The following is a 25,311-nucleotide window of genomic DNA, read 5'->3' as shown; positions in this document are numbered from 1 at the left end:
ACTTGTACATTAGTGCCGGATCCCGACTGGTTTCAGATAGTTTAATACTTTGGAGACAGGGAGCCTTTGTTCCGTTGCTATGACGATTACTGGTGCAGTGGGTTAAATAGGCACGAGAATTACTTATCAGCTGTTCAATGTATTTTGTTTTACGTTCTATACTAAAGCCCGGTTACTATATTTAAAAACAACACTAGTATAATTTGCCCGGCTATACGTTTTTCATAGCCTTTTGATCTATAACTAGCAAGGCGGTAGCTTCTGAGTTATACTTCTCGAATATAGTCGCCGGGTATTAGTCTATAATAAAAAGATTATTATTCTATAAAACCTTATACTAATAAATGCACAGATATTTTGTTTGATAATTCCCAACTGCAAACATACTAATTCAAAGTATTCCACAATATTCTAAACCCCGTTTTACCCTCTTTGGGGTGGAGTTTCGTAAAATCCGTTCTTAGCAGATATCTACTAAATATCTGCCAAATTTCAAGTTTCTGAGATTTCGTGATTAATCAGTGAGTGGTATTTCGCTTTTATATATATATATATATGTCGGAGGAGCAGGATGCCGAAAAGTTGGGTTCGGAGATTGATCCGTCATTTGGAAGAATCATAATAAGATCAAAGGATTAAAATAATTCATCTCGATTAAGAGCAAATGGGTTTGCAAGCAACCATCGCATTCGAGTAGCTTGTCAAAACATAACGACTCGCGTTGCCATGACACTTACAACTCCATTCGGGGTAACCCGCTCTTAAAAGTAAATCAGCCATCAAACGTTATTGCCAACTACTCGATTCATTAATTATCCAAATCAACAACCAAAGTAACCGCGCCCCTTTATTTATATATATATATATATATAGATTACACCAGGAAAATAAATGCCTAGAAGTTTTGATTAATAATTCTCAACTAAAAAAATATGCAGAAGCAGCGCGTTCCGGAGAAGGTTACAGTATAAAATATATGTATGTATATATGGACCTCGTAGTTTCTCACGCTTTAAATTTAGATGATTGACATCACAAGACCGAATGTAATGTTCGTGTATACATAAAGATAAAAAGGGTATTAAATACTAAGTCATTCTCTGAATCTTTTTTCACCGCATCAGTTTATTAAGATAATCTATTTGCCGGTGAAAAATGTGACTGATTCAACTAGGAGTCGGCAAAATGTCATCGATAGCTTGGTGTCATCCAAAGTATCAGAAATGAAACAGGCGTATAATATTTTACATATTTTTTTATAAATTTAACATCAACGCTTTTATTCTTTTAGAAAATCCAATAATATATTTATAAGAATGTGTTGCTTGTCGATCGGAATCGGTATAAAGAATACTAAGAAAGATTTCGTTATATTTTTATTTTTCATACAATATATCAAATAAATTACTCATGTATTTTCAAAATCATCTCAATAAACGTGAATCAGCTTAACAAGGGCCGTAGATCGAGGAAACAATTTTCCTCCCTTCTAAGGGCTTCTGAATCATAGCACTACCCTTATAGATTGTGAGGCGTTAATCATAGTTCCCATGTAATAAATAAGTTTTTTTATGATAAATCTTTGCTCAAGAGCTATCTTAACCGTCCTTGCTTAAATGGTTTAAATTCGCACAAAACTCACTTCTCATCTATTTTATTTGTGTTTACAATTCATCTTGGACTCTGCGATAAACACATGAAAAAAATTAGCACGTATCAGAGTTGGAATACGATTCAAACCATACGTACCTTAGATCGCCAATACGCCACTAAGCTTGTCAACTGATATACATCCCTTGTGCCTGTAATTACACTAGTTCACTCACTATTCAAACCGGAACTAAAAATTATTAAATATTACGCCTTTTAGTTAGTTATTATTAGTATATATGAATATACAAAGTTCTACCACCAAGTAATCAGTTCTAGTATTTATTTTTCATAATATTTGTTAAATATTTTGCTAAATAAAAAGAATATTTATAACTTACATCAGCTATCTGCCTGTGAAAGTCCCGTCAAAATCGGTCCAGTCGTTCCAGAGATTACCCGAAACAAACAGACAGACGGACAAAGAGAAAGACAAAAATCGAAAATATGTTATTTTAATATTACAAACAGACATTCCAATTTTATAATATGTATAGATATAGATTATTCCAAATTCGAATATTTCGTATGCTGGTCCATTAAAGTTATAAGATTATGTTACAATGAAAAGAGTGAAGTTGTCTAGCGACATTCGTATTTCGTACCACAAACAGTAAGACAAATGTCTGCATCGTGTTCCAGGCGCTGTTTAAATTTGATATTCAAATATCGAACTTTGTGTATCAGTTGAAAATTTTCAAACGATCTCCGTCAAGTTGTTGCAACCTTCCGAAACTCACTTTTGAATATTTATCTGTTTGTCCGAGGAGTATTTCTATGGTACGGAAAAAATGGTAACATTTCGATTATAATATAACTAACACCAAAAAAAATATACCCGATTTTTGGTGATGAAATATTTATTATAGCTTTTGTTGAATTAGTATTTGGTAGTTAAGTCTTTTTAAATGATTATACTTGGTGGGCTTTAAATGATTATACTTCATCATATATTCAACCGCCATTTTTTTTGCTGTGTTCCGGATTGATGGGTAAGCCAGTGTAAGTATAGGCACAAAGGACATAAAATCTTTGTTCCCAAGGTTGGTGGTGCATCATTCCTCATATCAGGAATGATAAATATTTCTTAATAGTAACAATGTTTCTTATAGTGGTCTGTGATCTGTCACCGAGACCGGTCGTTACCTGCGCGCGCTAGTGAATTATTTTTCCACGAGTGCATTTTTTCTACTTCTACGCTCATTGTGTCAAGTGTCTAATGATGGAATCGGACTTTTTGTTTTCTCATTGAGTTACAATATCGCAACTTTCCAATTGTTTCTGACTACAGGAACAAAATGAACTCCCAAACGATTGTCAATAGTCCTAGTTACGCTACTGTGACACAAAACACCATGTTCCCTAAAAAGGACCAAGCAATTATTATCGATGCTTTAGAAAACGTACAAATCAAAGATTATCCCCAAGCTCTAGGAAGAATAATCGACCCATCCCAAATCCGTTTTTTGTCAAGAATATCAAACAATAGAATTCGCATCTACGTTTCATCACAGGTTATTGCTGATGAGATCATTGACAAAATAAAATATGTCACAATTCAAAATCAAAAACTACCCACCCGACCGCTGATCAGCAGAAATAAACGTATCATCATATCCAATGTGTGTCCCATTATACCGCACACCGAAATTGAAAAGAAACTACTAGAAATGAATATCACGCCACAATCACCCATCTCTTTCCTGCGTGCTGGCTTCAATGAAACGGGCTACAACCATATTCTAAGTTTTCGAAGACAAGTTTACGTAACTCCTGAAGATTTTACCCGACTTCCAGAAAAAATATCTATAGATTTTGAAGAAACGAATTACTGGATCTATTTCTCATCAGACACAATGACTTGTTTCATTTGCAAAAAAGACGGTCACGTAGCCTTTAAATGCCCGGAAAATATCAACGACACGAATGTTCTTAACCAAAAAACACTGGACACTACGGAGACACCAATTTTCAAGTGTCTATCTCTCTCTCCGTCAAATCTTAAGTTCAGGTCTCGCTGCCGAACATAGTGGTAGATTTGTAATTTTCATCATAGACTCATTGAATCTTAGATCTGACTATTATAAAAATTCTCATTAAGTAGTAATCCCAACTGTTAACGTAACACATTGAGTATAAGAAGTATTGTTATTATTTTTAAGTCGACTTAATGTAAAAAAAAAACAATGTTTCTTATAGTCTATGGGCATTTGTGACCGTATACCATAATGTGACCTATATTCCATAAAAAAAAGAAAAAGAAGGTTATATGTTTTTTAAGAGTAGATATATTTTCATCTCAATAAAAATGTATGGCAGAAAAATTATTACACTGAGCTCACAGTGACGTAACATGCATGGCTCACGTTGGTTTTTCACCATAATTTCCCATTTAATTATTTGCCCAAGCAATGTTTACCCCTTGTTTGACGAGTTTACCGTCATTATTTATTAACAAACCGCCATAGCAAGGTGTATCGTATTAACGCCTGAACGCGTGTCCGATACAGGGCTGCCAACACTATACTTAATGACTTAAGGCGTAAAGCCTTCGGTTTAGAGCGGATAATTCTAAAAGATATCATCAACGTCAGTTGTTTTACAAAGTTAATTAAGACATAACATTGGTTTTTCGACTTTTTATCGGCAAAGTTGAGTTTCTTTTATTAATTTTATCTATAAATATTATCTATAATTTATATATAAATATTCTATTTTTAAATTCGTCGTCGTATATATAATTTAATTTTAAATTTTGTTTGTGTATCCCGTTGGTTTCCTATTAAATAAATAAAAACAGATGGCAACACTTATCTAGTAATATATCCTAATAAGTAGTTTATATACTAGCAACCAGTCATGGATTCATACGGCCGAAGAACAAACATAAAAATTATAACACTGATTTTTTTAACGACCAGGAAAGTTGGAATTCCGCCTTTTCTTTATTACAATATACATGTATATTACACATAAACCTTCCTCTGGAATCCCTCCGGTTATATTGATAAAAACCGCAATAAATACCGGTCACTTCGCGTTATATTGTTTAGAGGTTACGTAATGTTTATTTATTTTTTAATTGAAGCAACGTTAGTACTGTCTTTTTAACCGTTAAACACAATAATCTGGCAACCCTAGAATGTAATGGCGGATGGGAAATTTGGTTTTCGTGTACTGCACAGATAATTAATTCAGAAGTACTGCGTTTAATTATTGCTCAAATTTTATTTTAGTTTAAGGCATTATATTGCTAATAAAATACCTACAAGTTTTAAAAATAAGATTAAGTATTTAATTCTTAAATCAGGATCATCGAAAAAAATTACATCTTGTAACCACTGGGAATACTGTCTAAACATTATTAATTATTCGTTTTAATATTATTATTTTTTTTAGTCATTATTTTCAGTAACATTCTTAATTACATACTCCTTTGTCATTTTATAAATAGAAACGGATGCAACATTTATCTTTAAGCGTTCCTACTGCTAGGGAAAACTCGGGATTACACTTGCAATTAGCTACGGACGACAGTATAAAGAAAATTTTCCAGGATTTAACCCATTCCCACGATCTAGTGATGACGTGTCTCGTTAGATTGCCTGGTAACGAACAAAAGGTTTCCTCGCTCAGCTGGAATTGCTGTACTAAGCCGCCATTTACTATGTCATACGCCTTTGTATATATTCAGTATTAAAACTTTATAATAATATAATTAACGCTTTACTTATTTATTTTGATAATTGTTGTATACGGAAGCCTTATATATAAATAAAAATTTAAAAAATAGTTACTGTACAAATCATGACCGCGTGGAATGGTGGCAAGAATGCAAGCGTTGAATCGCAATCCTGATCCTCTGGTCAAAAATGCTTGGGAATAATTACAGCACTGTTTATATTTTCAAAAAAACTAATTGTTTTGCTTGCCGCAAGAAGTAGAACCGACTAAATGACTCCTGATTTTCTTGCCAGTTCTTCTCCTTAAAAATCAAAATTCTGAATCGGTGGTAACTTAAAATTTAGTTTTTTTTAATCGTCTCGTTAAAATAAGATACTAGATTAAGTACACCTGGTGATGATGAATATGTAATTAATGTATTTAATTGAATGGTATTGAATTAAAATTGAGTCTTAAGATTTGATTTATTGACAAAAAAAACAAAAGAATAACAAAATGTTCTATCTCAAAGTTATATTCAGTGCATTCAGCGCGTTAACACATAAGTCTCTTACATTTCACGATACGAACAAGAATGAAAGCGGGTCAAAGAATACATAATTGATGTTACCCTCGGAGTAATGAAGTGGAAGAGATATGACCGTGTACTGTGTCTATGCACAGTTGACTTATGTGACCCCTCTGCGTGCTGTAATCTTTGACATTTGTATTTCATTGATTCAATACAACGAGTTTATTATGAAATATATTCAAATTCAAATCCTGCATCTTACGTGTGATAAAGTTCTTTTGGAGATAAGATCGAATTCGTAAAGAACTGAACTAGGAAGAAATTCACTATATCTTGCGATCAACGATAAAACAAATATCATTGACAGTTGTTGACGGTTTATTTTTAACCGATATTTATACCTAAACTTATGCGATAAGGGAATGTTTTTTTTATGTTTCGTCAATGATCGATCAATGAATTCACAAATGATATGAGAAAAAATCAAACGTCCGTTACGTTTAATAAAAGATTTTAATGTTTTTTTTTTTTTATTTTAAAAAAGGATACAGCGTCACCGATATTATAAAACTGAATATCCCGAAATAGAGTCCGTGTAAAGCGGACTCAAACACTACATGAAGAATTATTCTCACAACCTATAATATACTTATAACACCGGAGACTGACCAAATTGCCCATTCGACATTCAAACTCATATGCAAATGCTAAAACGCCGTGTAGCCTTTCCTTTGTTAGTTATTCCGACTGTGGCCATCTTAAAAGGCCACAGAATGAATACCGTGAAAGGACAATTAGGTTATAATGGGCATTTAGGATTGAAAGGATTTGGTGGGACCGAGCAGGCGGTAACGTCGTGTGCAGTTGATGTATTATTAGTACCAATTGAAAATGTACCTGATTTACATGAAAACTTTATGTTTATATAGTATTTTTCAAATACACACATAAACTCGTATAAAGCAAGGCCATTTGATTTTTAATCCATATTTTGCGTTAACGTTGGCAGAATTCGCAGCTCTATGTACAACGTTATGAAACTATGTATTATTTATTAAGATTACATTCAATATTATTACAGACATTTAATTGTAAACATATGTAGTAGAGCCGAGATGGTCCAGTGGTTAGAACGTGTGCATCTTAAGCGATGATTGCGGGTTCAAACCCAGACAAACACCACTGAATTTTCATGTGCCTATTTGTGTTTATAATTCATCTCGTGCTCGGCGGTGAAGGAAAACATCGTGACCGGCATGTGTCAAATTTCAACGATATTTTGCCACATGTATAACCACCAACTCACATTGTAGCAGCGTGGTGGAATATGCCAAAAAACCTTCTCCTCAAAGGGAGAGGAGGTCTTAGCCCAGCAGTGGAAATTTACAAGCTTGTAATGTAATGTAATATGTATTAGGAGGTTTAAATTAAATCACTTTTTGAATATTCATTAAATTATGTTTTTCTTTATATTGAGAACACGCAGCAAAATGTTAAACGTTTGTGGCGTCGTTACGAGATGCTTCGTTCAAAATTATCTTTAACTCAATTTAAAATCATTAATAGAAAACAATATTTTAGTTTTGTATCCTACAACTCGGCCATCATGCAAATCAGACTGGCCCTAGGCTAATACATTATATAATAATATACTTGACTCTATATTATATAATTTTAATTGGATTTTACTGACACAAGTGTTGGAAAAAAGTAACTACTGAGCTTCTTGCCGTTGCCTCTTTAGAATCTACATTCCGAACCGGAGGCAGCATTACATTTAATACGACTCAGTGCGATGCTTGTAAAAACCATCGCATTTTGCGTTTACACTGTCGTTTGTGTGTAGCAATCGTTTATTTTGCATTTGTCACAAATTATTTATATATGATCTGAGTTGGCACAGTGGTATGAATTTGGGAATCTTAATGATTGCTGGTTCAAATCAGGGCTAGCTCGTAGTATCTTCATGTGCTTAATGAATATTAAGACGAAACTTTTATATGTCGGATGTAAATCTGCCACACGTGTATTCAGCAACCTGTACCAGATTAGCGTGGTGGAATAAGCTTCAAACCTCAAAATAGGTGTCCTTAATCCAGAAATAGAACCTGTACAGACTGACTCAACTTCACTTATGTAAGCTTTCTTGGCAAAATAATAATAATTATGGGAATCAATTGCAGGACATTGAGAATAATACTGCATATACTTATAATTTATTTACCTGTTGCCAAAAACCATATTTTTTTTTTATATTTGTGCCAGTGCTTCGATATAAGATTGGTAGCGAATATGTTTATATAATTTTATTGTAAATAAAATTTAATAATAACCCCCAACAGAAACCACGAAATAAACATGATTAAGATTTGATTTTTATTTATATTATTTATTACTATATATATTTTTTATTACTAAAACATTTATGTTAATTTTAACAGCCTGTCGTCTGTTTGGCGCCACATTTTTATGCACCCCTTGGAGGAATTGATCCTGGTCGACTTACCAACTGAGAAATCGTGGTTAGGATTCAGTTTTCTAAAGTGTTCTCATTTTTTTCACTTTTGCTATTTTCGTTTAATAATAATAATATATTTATTTTTATAAATATCAAATATTGTCAAGAGTCATTGATAAACCTTATAAATTACATTAGATATAACTAACTAACTAACAAAGATTAAATCAATGACGCTAGTTGTCTGTCTGTATATAAGTTTGCACTGATCTAGCAAACTCTTTAATTCTGTTTCAACAAGACAGATATACCGATTGATATACGAGTTTATATAGAATCAATAAGTTGTACTAACGTATAAATTATCACGTTTAATAATGATTCCTTACGTCGCCAATGTGCCACAAACCCTGGGAACTAAGATGTTATGTCCTGTGGCATACAGGAGAGTAGTTACACTAGATCACTCAGCCTTCAAATCGGAACTCAACAATACTAAGTATTGTTGTACGGCGGTAGAAAATGTGGTAAGTGGGTGGTACCTCCACAGATTGGTAAACATATATAAAGATAAAATAGTACTGGCATATTTTAATAAATACTCCTCGATAAAAAAAAAAGTTATGTCTATTTACGACTTCTGTGACGAAAGGTACGTCGTTAGTTAATTATAAAAAAGTGTATTTAATGAAAAAAACTACATGGAACATAAATGTAAAAATGCGCATCGCGCAAAAATATCCAGACGACAGCGCCATCTGTGATGAAAAATGACGGCACATATCCTGTGCACGCGTCAGATAATGGATTTACCTGCATTTTATAGTTTTTTCCTCTCGTATTGTATCTGGCTTCCCTATAATAATATTTCCGTCGTTTTATGGCTTTTTCACGGACTGAAATGAATGCAAATTCATTTAGTGTTTTCACTGATATTGTCATTTAAGTTTTAATAAGTATAATTCAATGTGTCATAGTATATCTTGCTGAGAATTGTCTTGAAGCGCCAGTTCTGATAGAGAAAGAAACTTTTAGACAATATTCCAAGATTATGTGTATACATGTGTCAGAAATTCATCCTACACACGCAACATGCGTGCTGCTAAGCGCGCGATTAATTTAAAACACAAATAAAAAAAAATCTTTACAGAAGCAGTATTTAAACCCAATTTTATCGGATAAGATCTATGATATTCTAAACGCTTCTATAAAAAAAATATTATAATTATTTTATAATAAATTATTATTTATTATAATAATTGGTGCTTTAAATATTTTCGAATATAACATTCGTTTTATTTTATTAAAAAGTTACACTTTAAATACATTTTAAACGCCCGTCGTACCCCTGTCATTCAGAAAGTCAAAATTTAAACGAGTATATTTAACCGAGTCATATCGTGACGAGGGATGGACGGACTCCCAACTAATTGTTTAAGCGTTTTGCTTATTCATACTTTCCGTAACGTAAGTGAACTATACAGTTCTGTAAACTGATGAACTGACAAAGCAATTACGATATATATGTATAATAGATTTCACTAAATAGTAAACTTGTTGATAGATGCAAATTAGTTTGTCGGGTTTTGTATGAAGTAAAATAAAAACTTTGTGAAAGTTGGAGGCTACTCCGCGCCGCTCCAATTTGGGTTGGTGGAAACATCATTGTATAATTGATCGTTAGGTTATATATATTATGCAGTAGCGTTTTGATAGCACTTGGCAATTTAATCATTCCTTCACTCTACGTTGATATAATTATCGAATCCTTATAAAATATACCATATATAAATATAAATATGCTTACCACTTAGTAGGGCTTTGTGCAAGCCCGTCTGAGTTGCTACCACCCACTTACCATATATTCTACCGCCAAACAGCAGTACAGTATTGTGTTCCGGTTTGAACGTTGATTGAGCCTGTATAACTTCAGGCACAGGACATAACATCTGAGTTCCCAAGGTTGGTGGCGCATTGGTGATGTTATAAATGGTTAACATAAACATAAACCACTTACCATCAAGTAGCCTATTGCAAGTACGTCTACCTATATAATAATAAAATATATGTGATGGAATAAAATTAACTATTAAAATAATGTCAATTATCGAACTTATATACACACTTTTTGTACAACATTTATTGTACGACTTCTACCGGCTCTCATGCAAATCACATACATATAACTATCAAATGAAGAACGCCGACGTAACATTTCTATTGAATTATATTTGATATATCAAATTGTCAATGAAGCAATTATGTAACCATTTTAAAAAGTCATTTTTTATAATAAAATTGTAAGAACGGTTATTCCATATTTCCACTTTGAAGTGGAATCACCGTTCGTAGGATTAATCTATACATATAATTAAATTTCAGTGTCTGTTTGTAATATTAAAATAACCCATTTTTAATAAATGTGCGTATACCAAAATAACAGTTTTTACAATTTTTCTGTCTGTCTGTCTGTCTGTTTGTTCGACGGGACTTTCACTGGCAGATAGCGCATGTAATAAAGAGTAATTTAGGCTACTTTTACTTTAGAATTATATATAGAATAAAAATAAAATCACGCTACAATATCCAAATAACTTAAATTCAAACAACGCGCACAAAGTCGCGGGCACAGCTAGTTTGTAATAAGTTTGAATATAATTAAAGTTAATGTAAAAATAATTTCGGTTTTTTTTAAAGCCTCTGTCTGTCGCAAACGTAATTTGCATGTACACATCAAACACCAGTTATAATCATCAAAACTATCGTGAATTAATCAATTTTAATACCAAAAATGTCGTGAAATAAAAGGACATTACGCAACACATGAAACTGATATTAAATCACCCGATTTCATCTAATAAAAATAGTTACGCGAAAAGTTACGTTCCATTAATCCTTATGAAAACAAAAGACAGACGCCGGGAAGTCTGCGTTCTGGATAAACAGTAAATGGTTCAAGGTTGTAGCATGTCTTGAGTTACGATATAATTTCTTAATATAGGAGTGTATATTTATAACTCTGGTATAATACGAAGATTAATAACATTAATGTTACACGTACTTAAATTAAGAACTTCGTATTTTTGCTTCTGGTTTTATTACTAGTGACACTCGTATATCACAGGCACTATGTTAAATTCAAGGAGTAAACACGGATATTTGCAATTTAAAAACATACAATTCTGTTATTCTTAAACTGGTTTTTGTTCGTGGTTACGCTCGCGTTTTAGTGGTTGGTTGCAAGGTATTATTCGCACAATATCTTTATAATTTAATAGTATGTGTGTTATTCTGATGTATTTTTAGTATTGTAAAATTCCAATAACATCGATTCAGTAGTTTTTGCGTGAAAGAGTAACAAACATCTGTTCATACAAACTTTCACCTTCATAATATCAGTAAGGATAAATACGGACAATTGCATGCATGCATTAACGGCCTGTGAATTTCCACCTGCTGGGCTAAGGCCTCCTCTCCTTTTTGAGGAGAAGGTTTGGAGCATATTCCACCACGCTGCTCCAATGCGGGTTCGTGGATACACATGTGGCAGAATTTCGTTGAAATTAGACACATGCAGGTTTCCTCACGATCATTTCCTTCACCGCCGAGCACGAGATGAATTAGAAACACATGAAAATTCAGTGGTGTTTGCCTGGTTAAGATGCACGCGTTCTAACCACTGGGCCATCGCGGCTCTTGACGTGACAATTGACGTGATATAAATGTTATAAAAACATTCGATGTTTTAAATTGTATCGAGCACTAAATTCATTTCATGTCGTAAATCTGTTTAAGAACTTAATATATGATCAAAATATATTTATTTTTTATATATATTCAAGTGATATGTTAGTGTCGCTACGCATTGTGTCAGGGTTCGGTATAAACATGTGTAGGTACCGGCCTATTCGTGTTGACACAAAGCTGATTATACTTGCAGTGAACAGCACCCTAGGGATGTGAAAAAGCATATTATTATTCAACTTGGCAAATACCTGGAATAATTTAAATATTATAGTGACAATCCTTTAGAGTCGTTGTGATTTAAACTCAAAGGACAAAAGATAATTTAATATAATTAATAAATTTCATTTCTACCGTGTGTGGACACACCCTTTTTTTGAAACTAATTTATTTTACGTCAGACATCGATGTGACCGTTCTATCTCTTTATTCTTCTAGCTCTGTCTCTTTCTATTATATACGGTTTTGTAAAAAAATATTTAAACTCATTTTTTTATACTGTTTTAAGTCACATCTTACTTTTACAACTATGTAATTTCAATCATAATATATATTTCAACCGGGTCCCATGACACCCTGCGTTTTTTATTTTTATTTTGGGTTTAATCCGTTGATCATACGAAATTAATTCGCATGACGTTTCGACAGAGTTGTATATGTTGGTCTTAAGGCAACTAGGATCTTAGTGCGCCTTCTGACGTCGAGATGACTGATCGAGCTATCATCGTTTTCCACTTCACTTTTAGTATTTCAACTATAGTAAAGCGAGCATTACACAATCGGACCGCGTGAGAGATGTTGAATTCAATTATTTGAAATTTATGGTGTATCCACGTTGGTGATGTTTATTATTAGGATTTTGGTTTCTGAATTGTTTTTTTTTTATACCAAAAAAACTGGAAAATTAATTAAAATTAGTCTATAGTTGTTTACTAAGATGTTCATTAAATAATTTTCGCTTTTAAATAAATAAAATCTTAATTTAATAAAAAAAATCCAGTGATTTACTTCGTATGACGGAGCTTCAAACCGACGTGAATCAAAATTGCTTTTTAATTGGTCTGGACTTGGCTAATTCGTTTTACTTTTCAAAATAAAAAGTATTCCATGCTTTGATATTCGCATTAACAGATAATTATTACTCTAAACATAACATTGAATTATGATAATTTTTATTTATCATTCTATTTAAAATTACACGACTAATATTTAAAACATTTTTTATCCTAAAATTCAAATTTTCGTTTCTAATTAAATTCAATTAAGAAGCGTTTAAGAATATATTTTTTTTTGTTAATAAAAAGTTAAGAGGTATAAGACAATTAAGTTTAATGTTAAATCCGTTTTTAAACGAATGTTATTTTATTTTTTAAATTAAAATGTGACAGGAGCCGAAATTGGATGGTACGCTATTGACAGCGGGAGATAATTGTTGCTAGGCTGGAATTATTGGCGCCCGTTCGGCGGGTAAACTATTTACTTGGATGTGATAATGTTTTCATTTACGGAAAGCATTTAAAGGACTTAATTAAAACTGAACTTCTTGTGTTTACAGCTCAAACGAATTGACATGAACTTGGCATACAGGTTTGCCACGTAGAACATAACAAAATAAATTTACTTTTAATCTTCAAATTTTCAATACAAGCGCTGTCATTATATGGAAGTTAGTAATTAAAATGTAGATCCTTAATTAGCATTAACATTTTAAGACGATTTCAATGCAAATATCTTATCAAAATACCATTTTTTTATTCTTTAATTGGAATGTATTTTTTTTAAATAATGTAATTTTTTTAAGGACCCGAGGTCAATAAAGCCTTGATATAAATTCAAAGAATTATTAGTTGTCAAAGATTACTTAAAAATAGTTTGATATCTTTTTTAAATTTTAACTGCACTGAAAACATTTATAACTAAATTAACATTACGCAGTGCGACTTTTAAGGCACAACATTCACGCTCAGAAACAATAAAAAAGGTAGGTACGCATACTTACTTACGTGAGAAGTTATACTTTTGTAGTTTAATTAAAAAAATGTCTCATAAAGCTTAATAAAGTGTAGTAAATAGTTTTAATTGTATGCAAATAAAATAAAAGGACTGGAGTGAGATAGTCGATACGATTGATAGTTTATTTTTCTTTCAAGAGTAAGTGAGATAGAAATATAACGTGTGAACTCGTTTTATTGACACTCATTTGATAGCTTAACGAACAACTTCATTAAGTAGTTTTCATAACAGCTTGTGCGCGCACATCATTAAAAAAAACTCGAATTATTTTTAATAGAAGTATAGTTTGAAAAAAGAACTAGGAAATTTCAGACTCAATCGATAGTAACTTCTGCATATGATTTTTTAACTTTTATCGTGACTACAATAGATCTTCCAGTGAACATAAAACCTATCGTTTCAGTACAAAAAAGGCCATAATATTCGTTTCCATTTTTACGCAATGCAAACGGCTTTCTTTTAGTAATTTTATGTAATTGTGAAACGATAATAACCATATTACCGCATCCATAACTTCACGTCATAACGGAAACATTGATAGACATAGAGATACAAGCGCGCCGCCCGGCGTCGCATTGTTGCGTTGACACTGAAGATCGCCCCTTGTAACATTCTAGCGGTCGATATTCCAGTAGTTATTACAAGGCACTACGAAACTTCAATACAATATTTACTATCCTTTTCATACTTTATATTGTGTAGCGGGCGAGAAAGAGACATACGATTTCAAGTTCCGTTTTTAAATGTCCCGCTTACCGTAAGCAATGACTTACATTGTTGTAATCCAAGTATTAGTTATGCGCCCACCAGCCTTAAATCTCCTCACGCTGTTCCCATATCGGTTGGTGGATATACATTTCAGTGGAAACAGTTAAATTTAATTGCCACCAGTCATGATTATTTTTTTTATTTTTATGATGGATGGCGGACGAGCAAATGGGCCTTCTAATGGTAAGTTGTCACCATCGCCTACAGATGCTGTAATAAATATTAACCATTCCTTACATCGCCAATGCCACCAACCTTGGGAACTAAGAGGTTATGTCCCTTGTGATGAGTGGGTGGTACCTGCCCAGACGGGCTTGCACAAAGCCCTACCACTAAATATAAACTAATTAAACAAGTTGAAACAGTGATGCTGTCTAGATTTAGGCCAGTGATCTTTGTTTGAGATATACGTTTGCTATCCACTGCGTTATCTAGAACTAAATAATTCCATTTCCAGTTTCGTTTATTTTTGAAACCTTAAGTTCAATGTGTTGGCAAAATCAAGGTATATTCGAGAATAAACGTATCAATATGAAACTACCTTCTCCATAAAGCTACCGGCTCTGTGAAGTTGATGTATGTGTCCAGATACAACGCCTGCCGCTCGGCGTCGCATTGTTCTATTGACACTTGTGGTAATGTTTGTTAGCGATCGATGGTACACATACTGGTTATTGCATTTGGTTACCACGTCTGGGCTGATCAGTTATATAACTGGGTCTTCGATATTTATGATTAAGAATTCCTATTAATGTAATTGCATATATAATTATATACGATGTGATAAGTTTTTATTTTGTTTTAAAAATATGAATATATTCTTATTTCCAGTCGAGGAGTCGTCGTGTCACAAGATTAATACAATTGTTTTAATTATGAAATGATGATATTGTAAAAAATATGTTAAAAAAATAAATATTAAAAACGTAATTATTGTAGGAACGAACGAAGACTACGATTTCTTATCAATAAAAAAGTAAAAGACTTCGTATATTTTACATAAACTTTAAATGCTTTTGGGTTTACGATATTTACACAAAACAATATATCAATCGTTATATTATGATTTCGTGAAACATATATAAAACAAAATATTTAAATAATATGTTGGCCGCAGTCGAGTGAAACAAATCATTCAGCTCCCCATATCAAGCCCGCCATTGCCTACCACTTAATCATGTCCCAGGTTTGCTCGTGGCAGATACAAATAAACAGAAGAACGTGCTATTTGTTTTATATAACGTCAGAAACATGGTTTCCTATAAGAACAAAACGAAGAAACAACTTTTTTTTTAAAATTTATATTGTACTGGCACAGGTACCGAAAATGTCTGCTTCGATTGTGCGAAATTAGTCGTAAGTGACAAAATCAAAATCAAAACATACTTTATTCAAGTAGGCTTTTACAAGCACTTTTGAATCGTCATTTAACAAACTATATTAAGTATATTTACCATCGGTTCGGAATGTAAATTCTACCGAGAAGAACCGGCAAGAAACTCAGTAGTTACTCTTCTTCAACATGTAAAGAACAAGATTTCATATATCCATAACAATTGAATACAAACTTTAACTAATTTAAAAAATGCTTAGTTAAATGGCGAATGTTTGAATTGTATTCGTTATTTTAAATATATCGAAACTGATAATGAAAATTCAATCAATTAAAATCTATTCGAAACCTATATAATAGTAGTACAACACTAAATATTCCAGCTGTGTACATAGTCCTAATACTCAGCAAACGTCTCTTCTCTAATTTTTATTGTTCTAGAAGACTCACACGGATATCTACTACGTGTAACTTGCTACACTATGCAGTTAATTCAAATAATTTAATTTATACATACGAGCGAAATTGCCACCTCATTTTCACTATAAGCTAGTCAGGCTTAATGCAAAACTGTACTTGCTATAAAGTACTTGCGATATAGTCTGAGTTTAATAATTATCTGTGACGAGATAAATATTATTTTTCATTTTTATTCAGTATGGATATACGTTCAAGATATTTATTCGACGCTGGCCGTTAAAATTCTAGCGAAAATTCGCATAATTTTGACGATTTATACACGAGTGGAGATCGTTTGCTCGTCTAGACGTAGGTTTTTGGCAGTCAAGGCTACTGCTACCGTCGGGAGTTCGCTGGTTGCATCACATGTTGGCACATATCGATGTTAAAGTCTTTGAGAGGAAAATCAATACTAAAGTAATTATTTTGTGGTAGGCCTTATTGTAATGTATTAAAGACCATTTTATTTGGCTTTTTAACAGTAAGTTTATATTCAAAAATGTATTATGAGTTTTTGTATGTACGAAATTAAACGTAAGCCTAGCTGAAAATACTTTACAATTTTTTTTTAAATCTGATCTTAAAAACTGATTTACTTTGATGATCGTGTAGCTCTCATAAGGCTTCATTACATAATATTATATATAATACGATCGATGTTATACACATATACAACCCTTTTGCTGCTGTGGAAGTCGGATCCGTCAAAATGGATGCTTCTAGTATAAAATCGTACAGGAAGAATTTGAACGAATATTCAAGCACAAAATCTTCCATGTGAACGATGCTCACATTCATCATTCGTTCAACTTTATGACACGGGAAAAATAAAAGAGCATCAAATTCAATTTTCCCTAATGCGCAATCAGAGGTTTGATGTAAGCCTAGTTTACTCAGGCTCGAGTCGTAAAGGTACGAGATGAAGCGTTCCGGCTTCTGAAATATTATCCTTATCGTTTAACTTAGCTGACATTTGTTTGACATATTATGTAGATTAAATAAATATATCGATAACACATCACAGTATTGAATTTGTTTATCGATAACAAATTCAAAGTAAGTCATCGTTAAAAAAATAAAATAAAGTAGTAATCACAATTCTGGTCATGGCAAAAGTCTTAAAGAGGAGTTCTAAAGCTTATTCCAACAAGCTCAACTAATGACATGGTGGCAATACATTGGTCGGAATCTCATAGAATACGGATAGATTTGTTTTGCTTAGCCAAGAGCGTGAATTGAGTTATAAAGGAAAATTTAAAAACAAAAACATTATATTCAGAGGTACGCGTAATTTTCCGGATTTAAAGCCACGATCTTTGGATAAGATCTATGTTAGCTATACACTGGGCCAACACAAGTTTACTGGCTTTTTTGATTAATTTTATATCAATGATTGACAACATAGACACAGTTTCATATGCAACAAAACAACTATTACATACATTAGCAGCTCGTAAATTTCTTACTGCTGGGCTAAGGCCTTCTCTCCCTTTGAGGGCAAGGCCAACAACTATAACAACAAACAAACAACAAACAAACAACAAACAAACAACAAACAAACAACAACAAACAACTATTCAATAATCTTTAAATATTCTCTTTGAGTGTAATAACATTTCAAAAGTTTGAGTGAAACTTGTCTGACGCCAACCTATTAAATCTTTGTCACGTTAATTTGTTTTAAATATATTTTTATAATACATAGTCCCGGGATACATAATCCCAACTAACATGAAAGTGTTACCCGTCAATATCAAACTATTGAAAAGCAAACAAACCCTTCATCGACGACTGGGGTGTTTCCGGCCCACCGCACACGGTTTACGGAACAAACACCGTATTAATACCCCGTTATTATTGGGCAAGGAATTAGGGCCTGACGTAGACGGCTTAATGAATCGTAGATGAGCTACGGGTCCGCATCGGCAGCACGAGCTTGTTTTACGCTTATGTGAGCTTTGTATGAAAAACTGGTGTGAATTGGTTGGGTTATATGGTTTTGATAGCAATATTACAATCATCTTTATATATTTAATTTATACTTTTGCAAATTGGGAATAAATATATGTTATTTTAGCTTTTATACGTTATTTGTAGTCAAACTAATGATATTTTAATTTCGTTTCAGGTAAATGATAGACTGGCATCAAAAATCAAAAATTGTAAGTTTTACTTTAGTAATAAATTATATTTCTTACCTCGTTTGAAATACGAAGAATTTTTAAATATCGAATATACTAATAAACAATTTACACGTAGAAACCGCCTGTTGTTCGCGTATTATTGTCACTCCATTTTGCCCCAAAACTTTCATCATTTACACAGCAACGGATTCAAAGCACGGCTTTATTCTGAATGGCTTCTAATTCCTCTATATATCAAGTAAGATAATAGTTCACGCAACTTGGTCTTAGCGACACCCTTCTGCAATCAAAGGGTTGAATGTGAGTTAATACAGTGTCTTAGAAGCTCGTCTATAAAACATTTTACATATTTTACTTGTAAAAATACATACATAAGGTTTCAACGAAGTATTTCATGTATCTCGATATTATATTTTATTGGCGTGTTAAGCGTTACCTAAAATGATAAACCGTTTTAAGGTTGAAACGTCAGGTAAAATTTTGTTCGACGTTTCGCCAGAGTTGCATTTGTCGCGGTAACGACGACGGTGACTGGGGTTATTTTACTTATAATACGTTTTCAAAATCAATATTTATTTTAATATAATACAATTTATTATTAGAATATAACAATTATATAAAATGTACTTTAAAATAAATATTTAGAATATTCATTTTGACGGATTAAGTAAATAAATATTATATAATCGATGCAAAAGGTTGTTTCCGTTTCTCTACTTGTAATCAACTTCATGTAAGCAAGTCTTGACTTGTACTTCAAGTCTGATAGATTTTAAAACTGAAACTAAAACGTCTGTGTGACTCAAACAATATGTTGGCAAACGCTACAATTGTGTGAGATGTCGAGTCATGTTTTTGTAACTAAAAAAGACAAAGTATAAGATTACATTTTCATTGAAGTTAGATCTTTTTAATGTAAAGTTATCAGTACAGTGATACTAATTTTCAGATCACGGTGGCCTTTCTCATTGGAGATTAACGAACTGAGCAGGACATACTTTGTATAGTAGGAGATAGTGTACACAGGAGCACTCTCTATTCCGATACTTTCCAAAAGACCTAAGTTTTCCAAACTATCATCTTTTAAAGGCTAACAAAGTATACAAGCTCCTAGACGCTGCAGATGTCCATGGGCGGTGGTAATCACTTTTCATCATCAGTTTCCGGCCCATGTGCCTCCTATTACATAGAAAAAATACTTTTGACTGTTACGAAATTTACAAACAAACATATTGAACCAACTTGGGATTCGTACGCAGGCAGCAGTTATATTAAAATAAATAATTTATATATTGTGAGGAAAATACTATTATTATTAATTTGTATGGCCCTCTTTTTTGAACCATGCAACCCTTGTCTTAAAAAACTCTTAAAAAGTATTCTTTAAACGATGATTGATTATAAATTCCCCTCTTCATTAACTCTTCAATGAGCCTAAGTAACTTTAAAGTATTTAAATTAATAGTTTAATAGAAAAAAGGCTGAAGTGATTATGATTGATTAATATTTTGACTTTATAAATATCTATCAACTGTACGCAGGGACGACAGTTACATTTAATCCCAATTAACTAATTTTGCAAGAAGATTTTTAAAATTCTCGTATTATTAAGTCTCTAACATCTGAAGATCTGACTAGAGCTGAAGAGGTAAAAACGGTTAATTGACATGATTTGACTCTTTATTTTGAATAACATTTAATTAAATACAATATTAAAATAATAATATACGCTTAAAAGTGTTTTCGAGATTCTACTTAAAATAAAGCATATTTAATTTATCAAATTAAACAGTGAAGTGTAAATTATTATACATTGTAAATAAATTAAATCGAACATACAAGGCCTAGTTACATTAAAGATCTTGTTTTCATAATGAAATACTATTTAATGTAAAAATTACACGTACAAAACAAACGTTTAAGTTACAAAATTTAATTAAATTTGTATTTATTTCATTATTCTAAGTAAAGGCAGTGAGATTCAAACTTAAGATCAACCAAGTACTACAGTGGTTTCCATAGCTTTTTAACACCGTTAAGAATAAATGGATTTAAAATAATAAATTGTAGTATGAAAAAAAACAGCTAATTTAATCTATTTTGCAAACAACTACCCACGTCCGTATAATACTTTGCTGTTAACGTACCAACAGAAAACTCTTGTGCTGCGTATATTACAACTTAACTTGGGAACATTCTCTTACATAACACTTAGTGCCTTAGCAATAGAGTTTACTTTTCCATAAGCAACTGTTTTGATAATACAGTTCTCTGTAATTCCTGAACCATATGCATGACCACGCGCTCCTCCATCACCCTTATCTGCCTCATTCGGGGTCGAACCCACTGCCCTATCACACAAATACAGCGAACATCGATATTATCAAAGCATACTGTAACATTTGCGTCGAATGAAAAGTTAAAGTCGATTTGATTTGATATCTTGAGTTTTATATCAGTTTCTCAACGTATTTTTTTTCCTGTTTAAGATTTTATTATGTAAAATACGCAATCACGATAAAATCTTTAAACTAAAGTTGAATTGACGTAATATATTATTTATATTTTCAAATTTTATCTAATACAAAAAATAATGCGTTTTCGTCATTGATTTTTGAAATATAATATTACGAATGAAAGTTTTTGTGTTTTTATGATCGTTGCTTCAAACAGTCAAAGTCAAAGTCAAAGTCAAAAATCTTTATTCAATATAGAAGTGTTTACACTTGCTTATTGATTGTCAAAAATCTACCACCGGTTCGGAATTTAGCACCTCGGACCTGAGAAGAACTGGCGAAAGAAACTCAGCGGGATATATATATATATATATATTTTTTAACCATTATTATGTACAATGATAATTATATTTTAGTTATTTGAAGCAGCCTGGAGGCGATCATTTCATTCCCAAGGTGTGCAGTCAACTAAACAATAAAACGCGACATAAGAGGCTGTTTTGGTATTTCTTAAATTGAATAAAAAAACGTAACTGACTTGTACTGCTTAGAATGTTATTTGTATATTTGCTACATTGTTATGTATATTCACAATAATATTGATTACTTCGTTGGAATCAGTGAGAATCATTGTATGAACACGAGAAGTAAGGATAAGCTTATAACGCCTCGTTTCCGACTCAATAAATTTATCCTGGGGCAAGGTATTCGTTTCTATAATTAAATTTAGCAGATATTTTTGACTTTTGCGATTTACAAACCTACAGTTTGGTTCGGTAACTTTATAACAGCGTAGTATCATATCCTTAAGTGTATGTTTGTATACAGGAAAGTAGCATTCAATTTTTTTGAACAAATACTATAAATATAATAAAAACTGATTTATTGAAAAAAGTCCAAAAAAAAGTTGAAGCCCTGCTTTTAACTCTACGTGCCTTTATCAGGTCTGCATAGATGTGTTTAAGGTTATTAAACGGTCTTAAACAATATTGTTTCATTCTTGTGAAATCTATGTTCATAGTGCTGCTACTGTTGTGGGCATATGATTTTCCGCATATAGATATAGCTTTTTTTAAACTGTCCCAAACATAGATCTTAATAGCATTAAGATCTAGGCCACTTCGTGGTAAGTACGTTCCCAACAGGTGGCGTGGGGTCGATCATTATCGTGTATTACAGCAACATTTTCGCCTATTAATCCCATGCCACCCCACAGCATACACGAACCGCCTCCAAAAGGAACACGCTCCTCAATACAAATTTAAGTATATCTTTCCTCACGTCGATGATAGACTCTTCTGCGACTGTCTGTGCCATTAAAACATCTCCTACACTCATCGGTGAAAAATATAGAGGTCCATTGCTCTTCACGCGGAAGTCCTAAACGAGCTTGTCTTTAAGCTGCAGATTTAAATTTCGTTCAATCTAAAAAGTTTGCATACTTTTCGAAGGTAATCCTAAACTATGATGCACTTTATGAGTCCATCGGTGTTGTTGAAATATTTACATGGGTATCTATCTTGGAATTTACTATAAGGTAAGGTACAGCTTACAACAGCCTTTTATATATACGCGGAAATTATTTTGGAACTTTCTAAATAAAAATATATATAAAACGTGAGCATTCATTCTATCTTGAATTATAAAATTTTATATCTGTAAAATGACAAGATAAGGATAAAATGGTTTTGATGTATGATGTTAAAGATAAATATCATCTTAGACATTCTGCCATAAATATAAACAGTAGTAAAATCTTTAGCACCTCAGTTCTAAGAAGTTCATTTTATTAAAATGACTGTCGTAAGAAATACGGAAAAACGTGACGGTGTAGTTCGACAAAGAGTAAAAAAATGTTTCAAAAACGTTTGTAGTGCAAAATCTGTGAAAGCACGCGTACCTATCATACAATGGCTACCAAAGTACAATATAACTTTACTGATTCAAGATATAATAGCTGGAATTACTGTTGGACTAACCGCTATACCTCAAGGTATCGCTTATGCTGTAGTAGCTGGACTACCCCCGGAATATGGTCTATACGCAGGATTAATGGGAGGATTCGTATATCTATTTTTCGGAAGTTGCAAGGACATTACAGTTGGACCAACAGCAATCATGGCAGCAATGACAGCAAAATATGTTTCTGGCTATTCAGCTGATTATGCTGTGCTTGCGGCTTTTCTATCTGGATGGGTTATACTAGCAATGGGGGTAATGAATCTTGGATTTTTAGTTGAATTTATATCAATGCCTGTCATCAGTGGATTTACAACAGCGGCAGCTCTTCAAATAGCATCAGCTCAATTGATTTCTTTATTTGGTTTAAATGGCCCGTCTGGAAATTATTTTGCAGAATCAGTATTGAATTTCTTAAAAAATATTTATTCATTTAATATACGGGATTCTGTTCTGGGAATAGTTACTATAATTATTTTATTAGGATTAAAACGACTTGGAGATGGCTGCTGTCGTAATGATAAATTAAGTAAACAAATTCGGTGGTTTGTGTCTCTTGGTCGTAACGCAGTTGTTGTAATTATCGGTATAATCGTTGCATATATTATAAAAACGGTTACTGGTAATGAATCTTTGAAATTAATTGGAGAAATTGGAAGTGGTTTACCTAAAATTCAACTGCCACCGTTCAGAACTGTCGTTGGAAATGAAACCCACAATTTTAGTGATATGGTCCAAAATTTAGGACCACAATCTATAATTTTACCTTTAGTCGCTATTTTAGAATTGGTAGCAATTGCTAAAGCGTTTGCTGGAGGAGCTCCAATAAATGCAACGCAAGAGATGATTGCTCTCGGATTATGTAACATAATAGGATCATTTGCATTGAGCATGCCAACTACAGGCTCTTTCACTCGAACTGCCTTGAACAATGCTTCTGGAGTGCAAACACCGGCAGGAGGAATTTTCACAGCCCTTCTTATAATTTCGGCTCTAAGTCTACTAACTTCAACATTCTACTATATACCAAAGGCTTCATTAGCCGGTTTGATAATAACAGCAATGTTTTCTATGATTGATTACAAAATATTAGGAAGACTTTGGAAAACCAGTAAAAAAGAACTCATATTATTAATTACTACAATATGTATATGTTTATCTCTTGGTCTAGAATACGGTATTGTAGCGGGTGTTGTTATTGATGCTCTCCTGTTACTTTTTTCAAGTGCTAGACCGCCTATAATAGTAAGCACTCTCAGTGCAACTAAGGGAAACGTGATCGTAATCACACTGCCAGAATGTTTGAATTATTGTGCTGCAGATCATCTAAGAAGAGAGATATTAAAAGCATCCGTAGACGCTGAATCCGATTCACTTATTATAGTGGATGGAATGAATTTACAACACATGGATACATCAGTGGCATCAAATCTCATGTCAGTAATAAAAGACGTAGAAATAAAGTGTGTGCAAATATTGTTTTTAAATTTTGATGTTTCTTTAAAGGAGATGTGCACAATCATTAACTCGAATCACAGCAATAAATTTCTTTCAGCTGACAAAAGCAATATAGAAGATATCATAGCGGTATCTGTACAGAATACTGTTTAATTTATATTGTGTGGACAAGGTGAATTTTATTATAATATGAGCGTTTCATAAAAACTTTCTTTTTAAGTAAGATTGTAATACTCATTTCAGCAAAATCAATTGCACTACTGGTTATTTTTGCTTTTATAGTAACGTTGTGACTTCAGACCTTCTTAACATTTGCAGAATCGTAAATCGTGTGATATAATGTTTATTGTTATTGTTTATTATTCAGGAAGACATACATTAATTATAAATAAAAACGTAAAATATTTAAAAGATACATTTATCTAAAAAAATATGCAATAAATATTTTATAATATCATAATTGTCAAATTCAAATTGAATCTGAAATAGTTAATGTAGACGAGAACAACTAAATATGAAATTTCTCAAATATGTTCCAGTGTAAAACATTTAAGTGAATAGTGCATAAAAACGTGGAAAACAACTTCTTCATTTGCACCATCTTGATTGACATGAAATCTTTCTGTAAAATGTCCAATATAATCGATTCAAGAGAACTGGGGACAGGCTTATCG

At 32.5% G+C, this 25,311-nt stretch overlaps 2 protein-coding genes across 6 annotated transcripts in view; both read left to right on the top strand.

Moving 5' to 3' along the window:
- Nucleotides 1–25,311, top strand: part of LOC113404794 (uncharacterized) — a 403,674-nt gene that overhangs the window by 189,173 nt on the left and 189,190 nt on the right. The gene's annotated exons all lie outside the window — the stretch shown is intronic.
- Nucleotides 23,005–24,903, top strand: LOC135193378 (sodium-independent sulfate anion transporter-like). The gene has a single exon (XM_064215572.1). It carries the CDS (start codon nucleotides 23,015–23,017, stop codon nucleotides 24,788–24,790), a length of 1,776 nt encoding a protein of 591 aa, XP_064071642.1. The 5' UTR covers nucleotides 23,005–23,014; the 3' UTR covers nucleotides 24,791–24,903.

Source organism: Vanessa tameamea, chromosome 8 (genome assembly GCF_037043105.1).
Source record: "Vanessa tameamea isolate UH-Manoa-2023 chromosome 8, ilVanTame1 primary haplotype, whole genome shotgun sequence".
NCBI lineage: Eukaryota > Metazoa > Arthropoda > Insecta > Lepidoptera > Nymphalidae > Vanessa > Vanessa tameamea.
Note: the sequence above shows the minus strand (reverse complement) of the source record. Positions and strands in the feature narration are given on the sequence as shown.

Coding starts and splice junctions, on each gene's coding strand:
- LOC135193378 (XM_064215572.1), top strand. CDS start 23,015: ATGACTGTCGTAAGAAATACGGAAAAACGTGACGGTGTAGTTCGACAA.